The sequence below is a fragment of the Haemaphysalis longicornis genome, unplaced genomic scaffold (assembly GCF_048455015.1).
Source record: "Haemaphysalis longicornis isolate Haplotype H1 unplaced genomic scaffold, Haemaphysalis longicornis Haplotype H1 scaffold_3, whole genome shotgun sequence".
Lineage (NCBI taxonomy): Eukaryota > Metazoa > Arthropoda > Arachnida > Ixodida > Ixodidae > Haemaphysalis > Haemaphysalis longicornis.
The window spans coordinates 25,783,756-25,797,333 of NW_027526335.1; the positions used below are offsets into that span (position 1 = coordinate 25,783,756).

The 13,578-nt window shown below is 47.2% G+C and overlaps 1 protein-coding gene across 1 annotated transcript; it reads right to left on the reverse strand.

Moving 5' to 3' along the window:
* Window positions 1–3,977: 3,977 nt before the first annotated feature.
* Window positions 3,978–12,910, reverse strand: LOC144174170 (chymotrypsinogen A-like). The gene is made up of 6 exons (XM_077702676.1): window positions 12,756–12,910; window positions 9,641–9,824; window positions 6,155–6,284; window positions 5,440–5,575; window positions 4,746–4,885; window positions 3,978–4,261 (listed from the first exon to the last, which is right to left on the reverse strand). The coding sequence occupies exons 1-6, from the start codon at window positions 12,814–12,816 to the stop codon at window positions 4,067–4,069; spliced, it is 846 nt and encodes a 281-aa protein (XP_077558802.1). The 5' UTR covers window positions 12,817–12,910; the 3' UTR covers window positions 3,978–4,066.
* Window positions 12,911–13,578: the final 668 nt, after the last annotated feature.

Sequence of the window (13,578 nt, forward strand, 5' to 3'; positions counted from 1 at the left end):
GAGATCATGAGGTTCGATGGGCCAGTATAAAATAATGAAAGAAGTCGACTGACACGATTCCCGTTTTTTGATGCCACCAGTTTCGGAGTTCGAAACCCCTTCTTCAGGGCTGTATTTTAATTTCTCCCATTTCGCCTTTATACAAAAACTTCTGTGAGTGGTTCGTCTTACACGGGATACGGATTATTCGTCGAAAGACAATTCGTAATAGGGCAATTCGTAGCAGCACAATGGGTCGCGTAGCGCAGTTCGTCCCAAGGCGTATAGTCGCTCTGTCTTTTTGCCACTCTGTGAATCTGCATGGTTGCTATTTAGACCTCCGAAAATTGCGGGAGCCGACTACGATGTAGCACCCGCTAGGTACACTTCGACACCCTCTCATGATTTGTCTACTCAAGTGCCTTGAGGTGCAATGTACTCCCTTGCCTCTCTGCACCTTTTTAATTCTTATGCATATTTATCACGTAATGACTGTATAGCATCACGCGCCAGAAAGTTTATCATTTTCTGGGATAGTGGTCCGGAAGAGAAGTTCCGAACGATCCGTGTACTTGAGGGTCTCTGCATGCGTGCACGCGTCCGCGTCAACTTACCCATTTCCCCCTTTTGATCATCTGGCGTACTCCCTCACTGGCATCACCCCTCCCCCCCCCCCCCCCCTACTGCTATTTATGGCGAAAACCATCTTTCGGCCCATTTCCACAAACACAAGGCTTCCTGAATTTGCCTCTTTAGAGCAGAAGGGCACGATGTCGTTGTCCACGGGGGGAGAAAAAAGGGGGGAAGGGGGGAAGGGGGGCTGGGCCCGCAATCGGAAAACTTTTCCAGCGGAATAGTATCACCGTACGCACTCAAGTGATTGGCTTCGCGCAAAAACGTCCCAGATAATGGCGGGCCGAGCCAATTACGTGATACCGCGTGAGAAATCAACCCCACCAAAAGTTCAATCAACCCAGTGCCAAGTAGGACTTGACCTTTGGTTTCGGGAAGCCTAAAGCGCGCTTCAGCTCTGTGCGCATCACAATCTGCCCGGTTAGACCTCAAAGTTGAAATCCGTCGTTGGCGTCGGGATGGCAAATGCGATGAGAAGGCTGTGGCGAACAAGACACGTTACAACCGAATTGAGGGCGCCCTTGGAACGTGGGTTGTAAATGGCAGCAACGACAAGACGTCGCCAGGGTCGAGCAACGCGGAGCTGCCGTGGAGTTGAAACTTACGCCGAACGCACCGCTCGCATTGAAAGGTTCGCGTAGCGACGCGCCGTCTTTCCCCAAACCGCAAACGCAAGGCTCTCCATCCGGTCAGTTATGAGTTATGTGCAGGGTTGGGAGTTATAAATGCACTCATTGTGTCGATTTGCGTTCCTCGAAAGGGTTTCTCTAACATCCACCGAAAATATCTTTCTGCCTGCTTAGTGATGTGTCCTGCTTATCAATCAATCAATCAATCAATCAATCAATCAATCAATCAATCAATCAATCAATCAATCAATCAATCAATCAATCAATCAATCAATCAATCAATCAATCAATCAATCAATCAATCAATCAATCAATCAATCAATCAATCAATCAATCCATTTTAATTAAGCATTAATTTTTCAATCAATAAAAACAGCGTTTTCGTCTAATAGCTAGGTGTCCCCCAGATATCGACATTGCATCAGAAGCAGATACTTTCGAAGGCACCCCACAGAAATATGATTTTTATGGAACTTTCCTTCTACCGATGTGTTCTTTGGGACTAATAAATAAGAGCCCTGTGCTTTACGCTGACTGTTATCTCCAATTTTCTTTCTATTCTGTCTATGCGCGCCTTCTCATTGCATATGCCTCGCTGATGGCACGAACAGTGTAAGTTTTTTTATAGCATTAACTAATTCTCATTGTTTGCGGGCAAAGCTACTACGTTGTTTTGCTTCCTATCTCCCAAACAACGTTGCTGTGCCAGCAGAAACAACAGTTGACAAGGAGAAACAAAGGCCCACTAAACAAATATTATAAATAAACGTTGCGTATGCTTAATTTACACATGCATCTCTCCATTGCAATCAAGCCTAGTTCCTCGGGAAGGTTTATGATGCTTTTAACAGCGGAGCTGTTAAAGTTTCTTTTGTCCGTGCGGATCGTTAACAGGAAATTCCGCTCGGTGAAGTAGAGAGGGGAAAATGCTAGGCCAGGGGCGGTATTCCCGTGTTTTGTCCCTTTTGTGTCCCTTTCAAAAGTGTCCCTTTTGAGCGAGTCCTGATTGGCGAACAGCGAACACCCGGATGTGACGCTATGCAAGCACGGCGGAGCTATGAGCCGTGGCTACTCGGAGCAGACGATTTGGAGCAGACGATTTTTCGTCGCCTTATTGTTGGTTCGCTCGCGGAACAATAAACACATAAAAGATACTCTGATACGGTTTCAGTTCTTTAAAATGCGTTTGCAAGAACAGTTACGGTATTTGAATCAAATGCCCACTGCTTAACCGGAAGTACGTCACGATGAAAGGGACGCAAAAGGGACGTTTTCAAAAGGGACAGTTACGAGAATACCGCCCCAGGAAAGTGCGAGGAAAAGCGGCGAGGGGGAAAGGAGCTCACGAACAGGTGTCGGTAGTGCGCGCCTCAAGAAAGAGATGCGGTTAGTTATCGAACCCTGGAGCTTTACGCCGTGAAACCGGCAGCCTAACCACGGGGGCATCTCGAAGGCCCGAGGGGTACGGGGTTAGCAGTGGCGGGGAACAATAACATGTGCAGCAAATCTGAAAGAATAAAAAAACGCTTCCCGTGGTCAGAATAGAAAAAGAGTCCTCGAGTTACGAAACAAATGTCTATCCGATTGCGCTATCATCGCGCTCGGGGCGCTTAGAATTTCCTTCGGGTTCGTAACGCGGGCGTTGACTTTGGACTTTGGCTTCAGATTTTGCTGTTTGGATTTACGACTTTAAGGGTGGATTGTGGACTTTACCTCAGTTTGCAAGAAAAAAGCCTCGCTTTTTAACTATCTCTCTTTTAAGAAAGGGACAGGCCTAAGAAAAGCCAAGTTAAAGATAGTGAAGATCACCAGCTCCTCCGTTTCCTCACTCCTCGCATCTCAAGCTCGAAGGAGGTTTTCAGAAATGTTTGGCTTGCGTAAAAATGAAAAAATAAACTGAAGTTCACTTTTAATTTGAGCGTTGCTATCGATTGCGATTTCTTCATTCCTTCGTCTGTTTTCCGAGATGAAGATCTTACATCACTAGTCATCTCTGTGATCTGCCGATAAGACGGAAAAGGAGCCCCTGCGCTACCTGCCAACTTAACCTTTACAAGAAACGCTACTACGAAATTGTCTGGCAGCAATCTCTGAACTCTAACGTCTTGCTCCAGGCTAACGCGGCGCTCACCTCTCTACACTCTGTTTTTCTCACCGTGTTTATTTTTCTTTTTTCTCATTCTTGCCCACTTTTTCATTTCACAGGTGCATGATAGCAAACCATAAGCGTAATAAAGCTAGCGCCACTGAACAACTTTGGGGTGTAGAGAATGTTTTATTTTACCCCCCCCCCCCCCCCACCTCCGACGTTTCTACTCGAGCGTCTACGCCGTGTCAACAGCAAGAGAAGGCGACTGGCCGTGGACCCTCTAAAACTACATGTCGCACCAAGGCTGTCAGTAGCGAAGCCCTGGCTATGCATGTTACTTATCATAATTCGAAATTAAGGTCTTATATAAATTTGGAGGTAATTATCCAATGCTATCGCATTTCAGCGTCAGGCAATCTCACGCCCGGAAGTACAAATTTCAGTGTAGGGTTCAAGCCGGCAATGCGTCAACTGGGAAGGAATTATCGCGACTCGTTAGATAACACTATGTAAATTCTTATTACCACCAACCCACGCTCTAAAGCGTACTTTCTTCTTCAAAACGCCTTGCTTGATTCAACTCTACGACCGTCGAAGATCTTCTCTGGCTTCTCAACAGAAAGAAAGCAAACCACAAAGGGGCAGGCTGGCTTTCTCAGTAGAAGCGTTTTTTTTATTTCGTCACTGTACAGTAGTTCTGATAAGAGAACATGAGGATGCATGTTCTATTGCGCGTTTATGCCCTCAGGATATCGCAGTTTTCGCTGCCCTTGCCGTGCGTGTACTTGTCGATGAAGTCGGCGAAGAGGGCCACCCGGGTGTGCAGCACGGGGTGCTCGCCCACCTTGTCCTCGTCGGCACCTCCAGACACCACGCCGTGGAGCGTCCACACGCCGCCCACCTTGCTCATCACAGGGCCGCCCACGTCGTGCTGAACAGTAAAGAAATGCAGTCGTCATGAGTAGTCCCAACGCGAGGTTTTTTGCAAGTGGTGCCGCCAGAAAAGAGCTTAGTTTGGAGCGTAAGTTATTGTGAATAAAAGGGGTGGGCCTGAAAGGGGTTCAACGTGTGCGCTTCTCGAAATGTATTATGGGAATAGCGAAATCTGATCAGTGCTTCCGGCACACAATAACTGAATGCGAATGAGGAATTTGTTTATGTAATTGAGTGAAAAACAACGCGTTTGAAGGCAAAGACTTGACTGCAGAATAGGTTCGTCAAGAAATGCCCATGCTTCGGTATGGTGGGAATTTACGCAGCCATACAAATACTCACGTACAGGCAATTTCCGCTCTGGTGAACGGAAAAAGGTGGATTGTTTTCTAGCCGCCTTTGGCCTTTTGTACAAGTGAGTCGCCCCAGCCAATTTATCTTAGCGGCCCCCTATCAGAGTTTTCCCTCGAATGCCTACTAACCTGGCAAGGCGAGCCCAGGTCGTAGACGGTGCAGAAGACGCTCTTGGGGACCTCCGCGTTGTTTTCGTCGTAGCACACGTTGTTGGCCACCGTCTTCACGCGTGCCTGGCTCAAGCCGTGCACCACGGAGTCGTGGTGTTCTGAGAAACGAAATACGCCGCATCAATGATGAGCGAGTGGCTGCTGGAACAGAAGCTTCCCAATAGCCAACTTAATAAAAAAGTGGCAGGTCTTCACCTTTCTCTGCTCAATGCATCTACGAGTGCCAAAAAATGACAAGTGGTTTTGGTAAGGAAGCAATGGTGTTCCTGGTTAGTACAGTGTCCTTACAGTATATTTTAATTGCGGCTCCATTTAAAAATGGGACCCGTCTTATTGCGCGAAGTCTCTATAAGGTGCCCAGTAGTGTTTATAAAAGTAGAAATACGGAAATAAAAAAACAGAAAATCTCGGTTTGCCGTAAAAAAAGCGCCGGCATAAGGCAGAGCGTGTCCTAGGTTGGCACAGCGGGGTCCATGCGCGGCGATCACATAGGCGCGTAGCCAGAGGATAAAGCTCTAGCTTTTAAGAGCCCACTTATTGAATACAGCCGTTTTCTTTTGTCAGTGCCTTTGGGAGTTATCTTAGGCCATAAAGGCAGGTGTCGATGCATCACCAGCTTGAGAAGCGATGTAAAGACGGAGCAAGCACCCACCGTGCGTGTGACCGTAGCCCGTGCCGTACACGTTCCACCCCGCGACGACCGGCGCCGAGCTCTCGGGCAGGCAGATGGGCTGGATGGTGTCGCTGCGCTTCAAGGGAGCCTTCAGCTTGAGGATGGCGATGTTGTTCTGAGGAGGAGAGGGATGAGCACATTGTTGTTGGTTTTCTTGCATTTAATGTTCTCGAAAAATGCGATGACACGCAGAAGGTTAGCCTTGCGCTAATTATAGCGAGTGATTACAAAGTACCCAGCATGGTTATTTATTTTGACCATTCTGCCAATACTGTGCTACAAAGTCAGGTTATCATCTTGCATTCTTGTCTAGTTTTTGAGTTTAAGGTCGGTACGTTTCAGTGCAACACGTTTTCCTTGCCACTATAAAAAAAAGTGAGGTCGGGCATACACGGCAAAAAAAAAAAAAAAAAGAAAAAAGAAAGTACCTCAGCAGTGGGACAACACAAAAATTAAGAAAACCTGCCAGGACCTTGAGCAACTTCAGAAAGTTGTAATAAAAGAACGCCTGTTAAGCCGAAGCAAAACTTAGGCCATAAAAGTTTGTCGAATCTTTAACCGAGATAGCAGACATTGTCTCCGCACGCAGTGACACCGCCTGTTGTTTAGAGACTCAATACTTACACCTTAATTTTTGCATTGTTACCCGCGCGAGAAATGAGTGTTTCCCGATGAAAGGCGTCTCGTCACTTACCTCGTGCTTTCCCTTGTAACCCTTGTAGACGCAGGCCTCCTCAATGTCAGCGCTCCTTTGCCCCTCCGCGACAGTGTCCCTCGAATGCGCTCCGGCGAGCACCGTGAGATCTCGGACGTTCTTCAGCTTCCTGTAATATATTAAATCCGTCATTATGCTTTAAAGTTGATAAAGTAGAAGAAAAGGCTAGGTGCGAAAGCAAGAGTAACATTGTGTGTTTTTCATAGAGGCCAACGTCGCAAACAGCTTGCATTTGCGCATCGAGCACCGCGATTAAATGTATTAACACAAAATGTGGTTATACGCGCGTTTTTGGGAAAAAAAACTGACACATCAGGTCAACGTCTACAAACATTGCAAACGATCAGTGTGTATGTGCGCAACTTTCCCGACTAGAGCATTCTGACAGCACGGCTACAACATGTGAAAAATATTTAGAGCTGTGGTTCTCAACCGTGAGCATGCCGTGAACGCACCCAGGAAATTCAAAAATGGTGGGATACCATATGATGAACTATGGTAATATGTGTGATATTGTCAATTCATTTACTCTTGCAGCTACAGTCGCCCATACATCCATTTCTCTGCCCGTTATATTGTGGGTAAGGCTTCTTTGCAAAACTTAAGTGTTGCGCAAAAAGCCCCCTTGAAAGCAGCCACCAAGCCGATAGCTGGAACGCACGGGCCATGCGGCAAAGCCAATAATTTATTGTTTTTTTTTTTCTTTCATTGACGGCAAGATCTGGCAAAAACGAGAAGGGGGGTATGGAGTGTCGCGAAGGGACTTGCGAATCCCCTCAGGGACACCTCGAGGTCCTCAGATCCCTCTTTGAGAGCTACGGATCTGGAGGTAAGGCAATTTTGGGAACAGTTGAAGCAAAACCCTAGTGGTTCTCAAATGGGGGTCCGCGGGTCCCAGGGGGTCCGCGAGAACATTTGAGGGGTCTGCGAGCCTCCCTCAAAACTTTTCAACGCTCTATTCTTTGCTCGATTTTGCCAGCACTTTCTTGCACTGCAAAAACGTGGCTTGGACGCATTACATGTACGCTTAGTTTCTCCGTGTAGTACATATTTTAACATCTACTTTTTGCACAACACGCTAGCTCTCAGAGAAAAAAAAACCGACACAGAAAAGGCAGCATATCGGTGTTTAGAAGTCTTTTAGGTTCAAGAGAAAATTATTTATCATTATGAGGCGCATCTTCATTAACGTCAAGCAGAAAACGCGGGCGTTCGAAAAGTGTGTGGGCGACGCAAGCTGCAAGTACAAATTGTTTGGAATCATGACACCGATCTAAATATGCTTCATCGCGGGGTTCCTAATCACTTTCGCAAGCCCAAAAGGGGTCCTCGGGGCAGACATGGCTGAGAACCATTATAGCAGAAGGTTGGACTGTTGATACGACGAGAAATTATCGTAGCAACTTAATTGCGAATGCAAATTCTTCTTCCCACCTGGGGACAAAAAATCTGTCGAACAGGGGATGGATAAATGCACAAATAAAGAAGGCCGTCTCACGAGGCACTGGAGAAGCTGTACCGCTGAAGTGTGCGACGTGTACCAAATTTTACAACCCCCCCCCCCCCTCCCCGCACACAAACAGGAATAAAATATAATTGCTGATCACTCGGGTGGATGCGGTGACGCCTACTCTAGCAGTGCCATTCCGGTTGTGTGACCGATCTGTGGTTTCAAACCGCACCCACTACAGCCACCCTCACTCTCCACTCTCTGCAGCTGTCCACATTCAGCGAGGCTTCGCGCAGGCAATGACGCCGCCTGGTGCAGGAGCCGTGCCGCTAGCGTCTGGAGACGGGGCCGTGGACACTACCATGACTGCCGCAACAGTGTGTAGCTGTAACCTATCGAAACCTGAGATATTCGCGCGCGTTTATTGTGCGTACTTTCGAACAATGGGCAACACAGCTCAAAACTACCGGCATTTGATCACATCGATGCATTCATCCCGTGCTTCCTGGTGTTTTTGTCGACGGGATTAAGCTTTCCTATTTTTTCGTAGCGTCGTTAATACTACAAATTTGGGAGATTATTCCAACTATTCCTTTCCCGAAATAATTGTGACACTTTTCACCCGCTCGGTCAATGAGAACAAAAGGAGCGAGGTAAACGTATTTATCAATACGCTTAGCTGGTCTGAAAGCCCAAGTGATGCCACCAGGCTATCATACTCGTTTGCGCAGATGTGTATGCGGATAAAACTAGACGTAAAAATTCGGAACAGAATATAAAAAATGACAAATCGGTAAGTAAGTTAGTTTCTCTTCTACTTTGTGTCTGTATTTTGCCACCGTGTGGATGTTATGCCGCCTACAACGATAGCTTGATAAATTAGGTCATCTCTCACAAAAATCGTCTTTTTCTAGTTTCTGCAATACATTAGCAGCATTATTACGGTCTCATTTTAACGATGACCGACATTATTATTATATCACATTACTTCCCATTACATAGGGAAATAAATTATTCCAGTAAAAAATATATTCAGCATTTTTTTAGTTTTCTGGTGTTCTGTAATTTTGTCTTCCCACGTCCTTGTTTAAAGCCGGTGCTGGAAAAAAGGAAATGTATCGCGAGCCCATGACAAACGAATTGTGGCGGACTCAGAAAGTGAAAATCTACTAACCAACACGTTTCTGAATGGTCGAGTTGTGTTATAGTAAGTTCACAGCTGCCAGTAATTGCAAAGTTACGTAACCTAATGGAGATCATTTTAAACTTTTAGTGAGGTCTTAGAACCTTGGGTGACATCCTTTATTGATGTACAATCACGTGCAGTGCTCGGTATAGGTAAATGAAAAAGTTCCTAAGCTTGACAGCCATAGTGTTAGACTCAGGCGTTTTTTGTGTGGTCGAATAATGCCATTTTGTGCGTATCCCTCCTTATAGACCTATACGCGTGAGCGTCGAGAATGTGGTATAGGATAGATCAAGTGCGCATTACTCGTTTGGAAGCACTGCATAACATCATGCCGTAATTACCCGCCAATGCGCTGTTGGTATTCCCGCTGGGTTTATGTGCGAAATAAATCATTATTATTGCCACTATCGTAACCCTCATTATCTTCCTGTAGCTCATGGTGCAAGTGCAAGGACTCAAATGTTTTCACCGCTCTGACGTCAAATCAGCGGTATCTGTCCTTCGCCCCAAAAGGGACATTCTTTCGCTATCTACCCCTCCTTTCCCAACAGTTCTCTACCGCTTACATCTGGTTCCTTCGAAACCCCTCGCTATTCAAGGTCTTACTAGTGTGATCCACATGTAGCGTTTACTGCTGTCGCATGGCCGATGCAAATCCACCCAGGTAGTGCCGCAATTAAAGGTCCTTTGTACCTAATAAATTAAATAATGAACGAACGGGAAACGAACACGATTTTAAGACGAGGGAGGTTGAGCCCGTGCAAGACCCACAATGACATTCAAGCAGATCTACACGAATCAACTGTCGCTTGTGTTGTGCACCCACCAGAGGCACTTGGCGGCCGTGATCACGTGCTGGTCGTCGACGAGGGCGCCGCTGCACAGGTGGTGTCCGGAGCGCTTGTTGAGCTGCACATGCCACGGCCAGCTGCCCGGCACGGCCTCCTGGCCGCCCTCGATGCGGTCCGAGGCCTCGAGCGACGGCTGGATCCGGGGAACGCCGCACTCACCTGCGCCAATGGGGGGTGCGTATGCGCATGCGCGTGGGCACAAACGAAAAAAATCCGACCCGCCATTTAGATCGCCGACGAGCCGCCTGCTCCCGCGCAGGCGTGTTCGGGAAATAGATTCTTAAATGCGACATAGCTTTTACTGGTTTACCCCCCGATTCCCTGCAAAGATTTTAGAGAGAAGCTGTCTATCACGAGGATCCAGCAGATCGTCTCGGGAGACAGATCGAGTGTAGATAAACAATTCTACCGCATAAAAAATCCACAAAAAACTCCTCCTAGGGCCCCCTTAATTTGACGCAAGATGGTTTATATATGTCCTCAAGATGTCTTCCAAGCGTCGTATTTGTGTCAAAAGGTGAAGCCGACTTTAAAGACATTGGTGTAAGGCTGGTCTTGGCAAACTGGCTTTCGTACATTTGGTGTTGCACAATGAAGCATGACCAACCACGGAGGGAGCAGGCTTACAGCCCCACATTTTTCTACTCTTCACCGCCGCCGCCTCTTTCTTGTGTCGTGTATACGTCTCGCCATGCTCGGCGTATCTCTCCCCCCTGACATTGCTGAATGCCGCGCGCTCAAATATAATTATCATAATAAAACGCCACCACCCCTACCAACCAACCATTACTCTAGGACGTAGGGATCACACTACTGTCCTTTTAATTTAACACAGGGAATTCTCAATATAGCTAGAGCTACAACATAGCAAATCCCACCAGAGCGCCAGCTTCGCTCTGATGGAGGGTGGAGCGGCTCTGATGTTTTATATCTGAGACTAAATTATGTAATCCGTAGACTTGGAACCTTCACTAAAAGCTAGACTATCTGTCTGTCTGTGTTATACATTTAAGATATGGCGCAGCCTCCACTAGGGGTGCAATGCTGGAGAAACAGCAGAGCTGGCGGCATATTCTACCTTCTTCGGAGACCCCACTCTCGCACCTGACGTGCATTTCCGAACTTGCCGCTGAAATACGTCCATTACTGGCAGGAACGGATCGTTTATCCGTAGGCATTCACATCTCTTACTTAGTGGATCGCGTTATCCCGCGCTAGAACAGGCGGCAACCGGATTTGCGCAATCGGCGTGAGCTGGCGAAGAGAACAGTACGCGAGAGACCACACCAGGAACGTTGGGCAAAGCGTTATCGAATGTGGACTTGGACGATGCCGGGAGTTCGTCAGGCTCACATGTGCGGGATTATTCATTTGTATTTGCGAGCCCTCGCGTGGCGCAAGCCCACGCGCAAGCCTGGACGACGCCGCGCGCTCCTCACGAGACGCACGCTCACGTGCGCTCGGCATTTTCTTGCTCTTTGTTGTGTTCATGGACGGTGCGACCAAGAGCTTAATTGAGCAACTCTGCTGTTAAAAAGCTTGTTTTCCTGTATGTTCCCGAGAACAACAGCGCACGATAACTTTATTAAGCTCACGCATTCATATGTAGTTCTTGTTTGGCAAGGACCCGAGAATTTGAAATAGGACATGCGAAATGCTCATTAGAGCGCATATGCTAAAGTGGTAAAATTAATCAGCTCTCGGTATTGGAAATCGAGCCAACACCTGGCGGTTTTCGCACCTGAAGGCATAGCCACAACACTATAGGCATGTTATATTGCTCAGTTATCGGGACTACTGCGGTGAGTTACGTAAAATCTTTAGAACTATTAAGATGTCAACGTTAATAATATTTGTTTGCAGATTTCGCCTCACAAAAAAGCAGCACTTTGGACCGATGAAACAGAAAGGAGTATGTTGTGACCAGATACATCTAAAGACAAATATTGTATGGAGACAAAAAATTCCCCTGCCCCCTGCACTAGAACGCCAGCAACTTTGCAAACGGCGAGAGCATTGAGGTTCCTTTCCTTGCTGTTCAATCGCTACAAAGGAACGCCTCCTTGTGGTCAAAGTAATCACTAATCCTGGTATGTAGACTTTAGTTTTGTAGACCTTAGAAATCTTATATACAGCGCGTTTTCAGTTCACTTGTAAACACTGCAGCCCCCAGCAGTCACCTGGTAGGATGAAAAGGTACTTGCATGGCCGAGCGTCAACTTTGCTACTCCCGAGATCTGACCTCGGTGTCATCATGCGATTTGTTCCTTCTGTCTACTCCTATTACTCTAGTGCTAAGCAGGCGAGAAGTAAAAGCTTGTCTGATTGATGGCCCGCTGTATGACCACTCGGTATCACACCTGACGGCATACTGTCGGTGGCGAACGTACCTTACACCAGCCTTTTCTTACTCTCTCGCTTAATTGATCAGATGCCGGATAATAAAGTTAATTTTGTTGTTTTGCGAGCTCAACGAATTTCGATCCAGTCAATTTTGTTTCAGCATATCCTGCACTCGACGATGCGAGGCGCAATGCATTCCAGAACTGCACCACTCATCAACCGGACGCGCCGGTGACAACACCCGACTTCTAATACATGTGCATAAAGCTAGCAAGTAGAAGGGTGAAAACAAAAGCGCAGACACCTCGCAGTGCTCCAGCATTGGCACGTATACCCGACTAGTAGGTGGGGTAATCACACGGGCTGGTTAGTAACCAAGGTAGGCTTCACACTGGGCTAACGCCTTATAAAGGGAAAAAGATAGTACCTACAGCCAAAATTCCATTTTCGGCAAGCACCCATACACAGAAAACCTCAGTGTATATTCATATTTAATGAATAGAAAATCTGAAATAGTAAAATTCATATACAGATCTACGAATAATGGAAAGGATGCAAGTACAGCATTCACAATGTAACCAATCACGATATGGGCCGACAGACAGCTCATAAACGTCAGTCTGCACGCCTTTTACGTACCTTGCTTCTACGTGGAAGCTGAAAGTTTTCAATAATGTATTACTGAGGCCAAACGAGACGCATATTTCATCCAAGTTGCTTTTGTGCGAGAAGTGGTGGTGGACTTACCAACATGGTGGGCGACGGCCGAGCCCGTCAGAAGAACAACGCAAAGGATCATGGGCTGCATTTTGTTTTCCCAAGGAGTCGAGGTGTCCGAGTGAATGCCGGTCTGAAGCCATCCCTTGTATTTATACGATCGTCTGTTTGCCTCCCCATGCGCGGTATCGATAACGGGGAATCCCAACCGGGTTACCATACGCGCTAACAAAAACGCACAATCAGCTCTTATCGTATGAAGCTTCCGATTGTGTCCCATTTTTCTCAGCGTGTGCATGAGCAGAAATAACCGAGATGCGAAGAGATAAAATTCCGCTGACGGAGCTCCAGACTATTTTCCATACTGTTGGGAATTCGGCTAGACATACGGCAATAATCACGCTATCATCAGTGGACGATATGACACTTGTATTGGCGGCGGCAGCCAGAAATGGGACGAGTTCTTGTTTTCACGACCACGCCCGCTCCCTAGCGTGCACACTTCCTGTCGTGCACATATACGGGTGCCTGTTGGATGGCGTGCCCGCGTACTAGAGTGCCTGCTCGTTGGCGCACCAGCGTGCAGTGGGTGTGCGTGCAAGTTTGTATGTGGCCGGAAGTCGCAATGTAATTCAAAATAGACGACCTGTGAGCTTCCCGTGTGATATCTCTACCTTACTGTGTCTGTTTTTTGGCCTTGTGGCTTTCTGTGGCAGGTGCCGGGACAGGACGAATGGTTTTCTGGCATCCCGATTCCTGCCTGTAGTAACGTTTACCAAAAGCAATGTTTGAGCGTCCGCGTAGCACACCGCAGAGTGGCAGCCAAGCGAGAACCAACATCTCGTGAGAATTC